Source organism: Pteropus alecto, unplaced genomic scaffold, assembly GCF_000325575.1.
Source record: "Pteropus alecto unplaced genomic scaffold, ASM32557v1 scaffold398, whole genome shotgun sequence".
In the NCBI taxonomy this organism is placed as follows: domain Eukaryota; kingdom Metazoa; phylum Chordata; class Mammalia; order Chiroptera; family Pteropodidae; genus Pteropus; species Pteropus alecto.
In genome coordinates this window covers 4,026,363-4,035,926 of record NW_006442497.1, presented here as the reverse complement: position 1 = coordinate 4,035,926, position 9,564 = coordinate 4,026,363, and the positions used below count along the sequence as shown (strand labels likewise).

Genomic DNA, 9,564 nt, shown 5'->3' with positions numbered 1-9,564 from the left:
CCCCCCCCCCAGGCTTCTGGTGGAGGATGGAACTGCTGAAGCTGTGGTGACCTGTAGGAATCATCATGTGGCAGCAGCACTAGGGCTGTGTCCTAGTGAGTGGACCTCCCTCCTAGAATTTGTCAGAGGGCCAGGGAAAGTGGCCTTGCAATTTACAGGGCCTGGAGCCCAACCTGAGGTGAGATGTGGCTAGGAGGTGGGTCTCGGATACCCATGTTCCTGAGGGTTTGGTAGAGGATGTAGGAGTTTGAGTTCTGCTTAATCCTCAGTTTCCCTTTCTAGTCTTCAGCCAAGATTGGTGAGCCCTTGACCCTCTTCCTCCGGACACTTTGTACCAGCCTCTCTGTCCTCCGCCCTATTGTGCTTTCATTTGAGCTTGAGAGGAAACCCTCCAAGATCATCCCTTTAGGTAAGGATGGAAGGGTGGGGGTGTAGATAGATGGGTCACAGGAGGAAGAGGGATGAGGGATTGATAGAGGATTTCTGGAGTTGGGGAAGAGAATGGTAGATGAGGACTAAAAACCAAATGAATAGCGCATGTGTTTTCCTCTCTTCCTATCTCAGAATCTCCTCGGCTACAGCGATTCCAATGTGGGGAGCTCCCTCTCCTGACTCGTGTGAATCCCACGATCCAACTGTCATGTCTCTCTATCCAGGAGCCTGAGCACTCCAGCTCTCTGGGGGCATTTGCTTCTTCCTGCTAACCTGAACTGCAACAATGGCCCGAAAGTTCTTTCTGTCTGCTGGAACCCTTGAGAGCTAGGCCCCAGCTCCTCCCCCTTGTCGTAGCCCTTGCCTTCTTTGTGATTGAACCAGGACCCCAGAGCCCTGTATTCATAAACTGCTACCCTACTGTAATTTCTCCTTCATATTCTGGTGCTAGCCCACCTTGGGGAAAGTATGGAAATAGGCAAATCATGGCGCTGTTGATATTTTACCTCTGCTTGGGGTCAAAGCACCTGCATTCACAGGTGACCCTGACCCTGGGTTCTGCCATTGTGGCAGGGGCCAGAGGAACAGAAGACTCGCCTTGTGTTATAGGTAGTTTCATTTACTTTTAGCAAGTAGAGGAGATGGAAATTAACATTTAGCAAAATGTTAAAAGAATAGCATTTAGTAAGAACAGCCCAGACCTTGAGACTCTTGTCCTATCTAACACTTGTGACAAGTCCCTTGGACTGTAATAAAGCTCTGGTGATGTTTTGCACTTGTGCTCCTGGGGTCCCAGACTTTCTGACCTGGCAGCTGGCCCATCATTTACCATCATTTCCACCCTTGTTTTCCACCAGTGCCAAAACTGGTTTGAAGAGCTGGTCCAGTGGAAGAATAATACCAAAAGTCAGTTTGGTTGCTAGCTACCCTAAAGGGAGTAAATTGGGGAGGTGGGGGCAGGGTAGAGAACATTACTTTGATGGTCTCAGTCAGCAAGGTTGCGCTGAGGAGGAAGTCAATTATGCAAGCCTAGAGTTAATGGGAAGTACAAGATGGATATAAGGAAGTGGGAGTGAGGGGAATGCCAACCATTAAGAGAGGCTTGTAAGAAACCTGTACTATGGAACACCAGTCAAGTGGTCAGTACTGTGGATTTCCCATGGGCTAGGCCTAAGGCAAATCTTTGATCCACACTGTGAGACTGGTAGGAATTCTTAAGTCAGAATCCGTAGACTTAGGGGTTGCACAATCAAATATTTGGGGGTACTTATGTATTTGGTTGGTGGTCTTCAAATTTTTTCCTGGGAGTTGCTTGCTCAATGGAGAGGTAGAGCCTAGCCACACCCCTTAGATCAAAATGTTAAAAGACTAGCGTAGTAAGAAAATTTTGTTCAGAGGTCATTCCTGGCCCTCTAAGAGATTGCTTCCAGATTGTATTTGGGAGGCTCTTGAGTCATGGGTAAGTCACACAAAAAAATCTTAAAAGATTGAAGTAGTTTTGCTGCTATACCTCTTGATATAGGTATATGTAGTTGAAGCCAACGTTTGTCATCGCTGGCCGGTTAGCTCAGTTGGTTAGAGCGTGGTGCTAATAACGCCAAGGTCGCGGGTTCGATCCCCGTACGGGCCAGGATTGAGGTTTTATTGTTTTGTTTTTGTTTTTGTTTTTTCCTTCCCATCTCCCATACATGCCGTTACCAGGAAGTTTCTGCCCGGAGCCACTTGGCTCTGGATCGCAAACGACCCATGGCTTTTCGAAACCTGAATTGTTGAACACTCCAGGCTTTGGAAGGACATTCTCTGGGCTAGGGCAGAAGGAACGGTTCCCGGCGGCTGCCGCGTCTTCTCTTTCCTGGGAGCGCGTTGGAGGCCGATGAAAGAAAGGGAAGAAACGAGACGAGGACCCCAGAAAGGCAGAGTGTGGGGCAGGGTTGCTAGTGAAAGTTCCATTACGATTCTATCCTACTCCGATGTTCACACCCGCCAATCTCCTAGTCCCAGAACCGCAAAATCGTAAAGGGGTGGTTTGCCAGACACAGACACTAAGAAGACTTTTGGAGGAGAAGGGCAAGTGTAGCCATGTAGTCGTGGCCGAGTGGTTAAGGCGATGGACTAGAAATCCATTGGGGTCTCCCCGCGCAGGTTCGAATCCTGCCGACTACGTGTGGTCTTTTGAATTTTTCTCCCCCGCTCGTACTCTACTTTCTTTATATCCAAGGTAAGACAAAAAATTTATTTCCATAAGTGTTCCAGAAATTCCCGTCTCGGAACTCCTAGACTCTCGGATGCTCCCCAACCAAGCATTTTTGGCTGGGGTTGAGATCTTCGATTTATTTCTTTCAACATTGGGGATCCATGGATTGATGTTTGACATCAAATCTAATTATTTTGTCATAATTAATTTTAGGGAAACCTGAAAAAAATTGATGTGGCCAGGTTCCAGAATGTACATTCTTGTAGTGCACCATCTGGAACAGCTCGAGCAACGTTGGCGCCGTGGCTTAGTTGGTTAAAGCGCCTGTCTAGTAAACAGGAGATCCTGGGTTCGAATCCCAGCGGTGCCTTATGTTCCACTCTTGGATTTGTTATTTTTTGTCTCTGAATCTATACTAAAAGACGCAAGTGTTATAGTTCCACACTCAGAGCGTTCAGAATTCCTGCCGAGAAGAGATGCCAGTCCTATGAGACTAACACTTTAAAAGCTCACCCTGTGACCAGGGCAGGAATCCTGACACCTACACCTTCTTTTGCCCAGCTGATGCCACACCCCGTTGGTGCTAGTGGGCTAGTCAGGTGGCCACTCTATACCTTGCAGGAGGGGCAGCCCCACCTCCCATGCCCTACCCCAGGATGTCCCCTAGAAACTGAGTCGGTTTGTTTTATTTGGTTCTTCAATATATTTATTTTGGTTTGAGGCCTCAAAATTATACATGTATATATCATAAATTTTTAAATTTTAAAAATGGAGCAGGGAGGGTGCATCTTCTATATGTAGCTCTTATACCAGGCCCTTTATATACAGTTATTTTCATTCATCTCCACAAGCTGGCAATCAGGGTTAGGAGTTAGCAGAGATGTCTGGCCTGGCCACCTCTGGTTTCTTGCAAAAGGTCGCTGAAGGGCTGGGACCCTGTGGACAGGGTGGGAGTAGAAGAGTGTGTATTCCCGGTGGGATCTCCAGACCCTATGGAAGGGCAGTGCCCGTTTGTGGGGCACTGAAGCCAGGCTGGTTAGGGTAAAAGTAAATGCGGTGGAGAAGGAGGCAAGACGTAGGATCTATAGGTGGTTGGCAGGGCCTCAACCTCCTTGGAAGATAGGCAGAAAGGTCTAGACACCATCCCTTGGCCCAAGAACCACTGTAAGATATCCGAGCAAAAGTGTTGGCTTGAAGAAATCGTCATCTAGAGGTGACAGATAAGTAAGTGAGGCAGCAACACTGAGACTGATTTGTGCCAAGCGGTGGGCTGTATCCTGTGCATAACCAAATGAAGAAGGCACAGCCCCTTTTCTCAGAGAGCTCATTAGAAGGAAGACACAATCACACCACAAGATGCTGTGAGAATACAGAGAACAAAAGTGGCATCTCATTGGGCCTGAGAGTAGAGAGTGGTCAAGGGAGGCTTTCTGGAGGAGGCAGGCTAAGTCTTAAAGACCACGTGGAAATTTGCCTTATGTTCTATTAAACAACTATTGTACCAAATAACAACCACTGTTCTAGGTCCAGGAAATACAGCAGGGAACAAAAAAACACAACAGAAATGTTTTAAAAATTAAATTATATAACATTCTAGATAAATGCTACATAGAAGAATAACAAGGGATCAGAGAGTATGTGTGTGTGGGAGAGGGGGTTACTTATGAAAATGTCAAAGGCTTGCACTAGGTTAATTGTAGGAGAGATGGAGAGAAGGGGATGAATTTGGGACATATTTAATATAAAAAAATATAGGACTCAGTAACTGATAGAATGTGTAGTCTGAAGAAGAGGGAGAAGAAATTCAGGATGTTGCCAGGGTTCTACTTCAGGGAAGTGCTGGGGGTGGGGATGGGGGTGGGGGTTGGTACCATCTCATAGTCACCAAGAATATCTTTTCACTCTTTCTCATCCAATCTCTTTCAAACAATTGTGACTGTCCAAAGTTATACCTTAGAATCTAATCTTTTTTGTGCCAAGCTTTGGCTCCTGTTAAAATGTAAAATACTTGCACCAAATTGTAAACCATAATCAGCTGTTTACACTTTAGTTCTTGGATTCCAAAAGTGGGGCTCATGGATAGGAGTTTCAGGATACCTCTGAACTCCCTAATATTGCATGAATTTTACCAGGAAAAAAGGCCATAGCTTTCATCGTGATTTATAAGGGTCTTAGGCCTCCACCTCTGTGAAGGTTAAGTGTCTGAGACGAGGTAAGAGAGAGGTGACTGGAGGCTTACGGGAAAGCTGGAGGGAGACAGGAATTGAAAAAGGGTAATGGGGCGGGGGCGGGGGTGGCAGTGGGAGGTGGGAGATGCCAGATCAGCCCTGAGGGCTTCTTCTTCATCCACCTGAAAGGCTTGGGACACTGACAGGAAAGGCTAGGCTGTTCTCTGCTGCCCTCCCCCACTGTCAGGCCAGGGACACCCGGGAAAGAAAAAGCAAAAAGCTGAACCCTTCATTGAAGTCGCCGCGACCAAAGCATCTGTGGGCTAGGGATTAGGAAGGGCCAGACCCCACAAATCACATCACTAGGGTATGGAGCAAAATGGTTCAGCACAGAGATGCTCAAGTGTCGCGACAGGTCAGAACCCTGTTGGGAAGACTCCCCAGAGTAGGTACTGAGCTGAGGGAAGGCAGAACACGTGGCCTGCAACTGTCCCACCAGATCCTGCCAGGGCTCTTGGCAGCCCCCGGTCGAGAGCATTGCGAGTGTGTATTAAGAGCATATAGGCTCACCGAACAGTCAGGGACTACTGGTCTTGGACCATACCAAGTGGGCGCTTGCCTCAGAGGCCCTTACCTTCTGGAGGTCTCAGGGGGGCAGGTAGAAGGGTCTCCCTCCCAGCCGTGCTAGGAGGGAACCTCAGAGGCCCTTACCTTCTGGAGGTCTCAGGGGGCAGGTAGAAGGGTCTCCTGGAGACAGGAGAATAGACAGGAGGGCAAGAGAAACCTGATCACCTGATCTTACAAGCGGAGAGTGCTGGTAGGGGTGTTAAGCGTCAGGAAACAGGGCCTGCGCCCCGCCCCACTCACGCAGGTTGGAAAGCCGATTCCCCTATCCCACCCACCAGCCACTCATCTCAATGACGCCTCTTCGGTGGGTCTTCTTGGCCGCAGGAATTATTACCTCGCCTGGGCACTTCCACATGGTCTAGCGAGACCGTGGGCTACTGAAGGGTCTAGCCTGGAGCTGGCCCTGCTCGTCACTCCAGGAGGATGGACAGATGCAAGAACAGAAATAAGGGCTGGTGTTCACCTAGAGATTTCAGGGCTCATTAATTGTCCGCAACCAGGCAAGTCCACTGCTGTCTCTTTAAAGCTCTGAGCCGGGGCGCTGAATCCGATAACCGCGGGAGGAAGCAGTAAGTGTTGAGACTACAAGTTATGGTATGGCAGCGAGACAGTAACTGGAGGGAGTGGGAACTCGGGTGCTCAAGGCAGTCCTGGAGGGGCGTGCGGGGGTGAGGCCGAGACCACTCCCTTCCACTTCCTCAACGTTATTTCCTGGGAGGAGTCGGAACTTGCGGACCCCGAGCGGAGAGATTCCCAGATCCCTGTATCAAAGTATTCAGCGTCGGGACGGAGGGTCCCTGAGCACGCGCCAAAATTCACAATATCAGAACTGTAGCAAGTCTGGTAATTCTTCTCAAGGCACGTGAAAGGGAGTTCTCACGGTGGCTCGTTGGTCTAGGGGTATGATTCTCGCTTCGGGTGCGAGAGGTCCCGGGTTCAAATCCCGGACGAGCCCTACCTCAGTTTTTGCAGAGCCTAAAGCACTCTTAAGGTACTTAGTATTTGAACGGATCTAAGGAGGCTTCCCTGGAAATTGATTAGTGTGAACTGATCCCCTGAACGGATGTGCAGAGAGCAATTTTATTCTGAATGAATATTTAGGTGCCAGGAAGAAACGATGCGCAGTCCTTCCTGACGTTCTAGGAAGAGCTCAGAAGATCTGGACTTGGGCAAGACACTCTGCTTCTGCTTTCCATCTCCCTGCTCGATGCCTCTTCACCGCCGCCAGAGCCTGCTCTCTGTTCGATTGATGCTCGTCAACATTTAGTTGTGGATGACAGTGAAAAGGGGTGGGACCTATTCAGGGATGTGTTTGGGAGAATCCAGATTCTCCCAGAACTTAGGTCCCTGCAGTCTCGGAGGCCTCTATTTCGCTCGGTGACTCTCGCTCGTTTCCGCCCTTCTGGGGACTCGCGCTTAGATGTGGTTAAGAAAGTGCATAGGTCTGAGGTGAGCATTTCTCAGTGGCTTAAATAACAAAATCCCCAGGAATCTCTAAGTTAGCACGCTGAACTCGGTGAAAAAATCAGGTCCAGGGTTCAGAGAGCCTCGTTTGCAGTTCAATCCTCGTTAGTATAGTGGTGAGTATCCCCGCCTGTCACGCGGGAGACCGGGGTTCGATTCCCCGACGGGGAGAAGCGTGGTCTACCTTTTACAGAGATCTATTTTAAACTAATTATTTAGGAAGTACTGTCCTGGGCCTGAGAATGGAGATAAAAAGAAGACCGGGGTGGAGTAGGGTGTGGTGGGGGTGGGAAGAGGAATAGTTTGTCCTAATTCTCGAGCTCACATTCTAAATTTTGAGCTTCTGTTATGCTTCGAATAACTTGCATTGTAGCTAAACTGGCCATTATTCTCTCCATTCGATCTGTTTATTATTATTTTCAACATTTTCACGTATGCTTATTAGACGTGTTCGTTAACGATAATTTAAAAAACACATACGGGCAACAGCACAAAACTGACACAGCCCGCGTAATCCTGCCGCCAGCCAGCCTTGGCCTCCTGCCCGGTGCTTTCTCCTTGACATAAATACGAGTTTCCAGTCTCAGCTTGAAACTGAATAAGCCTCTTTCTCCCGCTGCAGCACTGGATCCTGGGCCGGCGCCCCGTACCAGCCAGGGTGCCGAGACTGGGATTTTTTTGTTTCCTTTCGTCTCTCCTTTTTCATGTCTGTGGATTGGCACGGCGACCAACGCCGAGTCCGCAATGCCGAGAACAGATTCCAACTCGCTTATTTTGATGAGGGTGAGGGGTGCACCCCACCGAGGTCACAGAAAGCTGGTCACCTCAAGCAACCTTCTACGAAGGTGACGCCGGGGCAGAACCACGGAATGAACATAGGAAGAAAAGGTTTTAAAAGGACGTGCGTTGGCCGGGAATCGAACCCGGGTCAACTGCTTGGAAGGCAGCTATGCTCACCACTATACCACCAACGCTACTTGCAAAGCACTTTTCCGAAGTTTTTTAAGGCTTAGTTACGTCGTCAAGGTCGTGACTTGAATTATGTGATTCTGGGGTTAAACCAAGGACAACGACGGGTGAACATGAACGAGACCCAGACGAAAGTAACGTCTGTCGTTGACGGAGCACGCATGTATGAGCGGCTTGACTCCCATCACCGCCAGTGAGGTCCAACCACTCCGCGATAGACCGGGTGATTATACCCAGTCTACAAACGAGGAAACCTAGGTCCAGAGAGGCTAAGTAAAACTTTTCTGAGTCACCAGCAGGGCCAGGATTATAGCTCAGATTTGTTTAAGGTGCCAGAACTGCAGGTGCCAGAACAGTGATGGCTTTATGATCCCCAGAGATAAATCTCAAAGACATAAAATCGCTTCTATCTTGAATGAGCTCAATATATCCCAAGGTTAAAGAATTGGGCTTTAAACCAAATGCGCACAATTTGTCCAGGGAAGTTTAACTTCTATGTGCGCGTGAGTCTAGCCCACTTGCGGCTCACAGAATTACGCTGACAAAATCTTACCCGCAGGGTGGAGGATAAAACTCCGGCCCTAGTTGCTGATGTTACGTATGTTCCCGAGACCCTTCAAGGAATAACTCCTAGGAGGTTTCCTGGTGTACTTCTGAGTCCATATTCAAAAGGCTACGCTTTCAAATTATGGTGAAGTCACGAAGACTGGCTTTTATGTGTTCAAATTACGGCGGGGTCACGACGATTGCCCGTTTCCAGCATCCGATGAACTCGAAATGACGCCTTTCAGAATAAAACGACTTGTTTTTTTATGTGAGAAAAACAAAACCAGTATTTCTGTAATTTTTTTCCCCGAAGTGTCTGAATTTTCTCCTAAAGTACAAATTTTGGAAATTTTATTTTCATCTTAACTATTTCTGTCAAATCAATCGATTAAAATAGTAATACCTTTAATCTCATAGATATTTTAGGTATCCTAACACAGGAATTGTTCATGAACAGTCCCCTATTCTTGTTCACAAAATGTATTTGGAGTAATAAATGTTCTTTATTAGTAAGAATATAGCAATAATGAATAATTTTAAATTAATAATAGTAATTTATACTCATCTTAAACTATTGTTTTAAATTTTGGTGGTTTAACTTCCACTTGCCAGTAGTGTCCCTAATCTTGTAATCCAGTATTTTCAATTATCATTGTCATAGAACTACAATTCCATAGTCCTTATAATTATGATTTAAAATTCGAGGATAACTCTGTAAATTGCAGTAGTCCACCTAAAATTCGAGGATAACTCTGTAAATTGTAGTAGTTCCTCCCTTATCCACAGTTTCGCTTTCTGAGGTTTCAGATACTCAGTCAGCTGAGGTCTGAAAATATTAAATGGAAAATTCCAGAAATAAAAAATCCATAAAATTGCCCACCGTTCTGAGTAGCTTAATGAAATCTGGTGTCATCCACTCTGTCCCGCTGGAATGTAAATCATTCCTTTGTCCAGCATATTCAAGCTGCACAGTCATCCCTTGGTATCTGAGGGGGATTGCTTCCAGGACCCCCTTGGATACCAAAATCCGCAGGTGCTCAAGTTCCTTACATAAAATGGTGTAGTATTTGCATATGACCTATGCACATTCTCTTGTACATTTTAAACTATCTCTAGCTCACTCATAATACCTAATACAATGAAAATGCTATGTAAACAGTTGTC

General features: G+C 47.2%; 1 protein-coding gene and 6 non-coding genes across 7 annotated transcripts in view; 6 read left to right on the top strand and 1 right to left on the bottom strand.

Moving 5' to 3' along the window:
• The window catches only part of CTC1 (CST telomere replication complex component 1), an 18,957-nt gene extending 17,745 nt beyond the window's left edge, over nt 1–1,212 (top strand). The window contains exons 21-23 of the mRNA XM_006922365.3: nt 13–178; nt 283–409; nt 565–1,212. Coding sequence (XP_006922427.2) covers nt 13–178; nt 283–409; nt 565–704 — 433 coding nt within the window. The 3' untranslated portion in view covers nt 705–1,212. The remainder of the gene's footprint in view (nt 1–12; nt 179–282; nt 410–564) is intronic.
• Nucleotides 1,213–1,988: 776 nt separating this feature from the next.
• Nucleotides 1,989–2,062, top strand: TRNAI-AAU. Its single transcript has one exon. It is a non-coding gene; the product is annotated as a tRNA-Ile (tRNA).
• Nucleotides 2,063–2,513: 451 nt separating this feature from the next.
• TRNAS-AGA lies at nt 2,514–2,595 on the top strand. The gene has a single exon. It is a non-coding gene; the product is annotated as a tRNA-Ser (tRNA).
• Nucleotides 2,596–2,922: 327 nt separating this feature from the next.
• Nucleotides 2,923–2,996, top strand: TRNAT-AGU. Its single transcript has one exon. It is a non-coding gene; the product is annotated as a tRNA-Thr (tRNA).
• A 3,308-nt stretch (nt 2,997–6,304) lies between these two features.
• TRNAP-CGG lies at nt 6,305–6,376 on the top strand. Its single transcript has one exon. It is a non-coding gene; the product is annotated as a tRNA-Pro (tRNA).
• A 608-nt stretch (nt 6,377–6,984) lies between these two features.
• TRNAD-GUC lies at nt 6,985–7,056 on the top strand. Its single transcript has one exon. It is a non-coding gene; the product is annotated as a tRNA-Asp (tRNA).
• Nucleotides 7,057–7,787: 731 nt separating this feature from the next.
• TRNAG-UCC lies at nt 7,788–7,859 on the bottom strand. Its single transcript has one exon. It is a non-coding gene; the product is annotated as a tRNA-Gly (tRNA).
• Between the last annotated feature and the right edge of the window lie 1,705 nt (nt 7,860–9,564).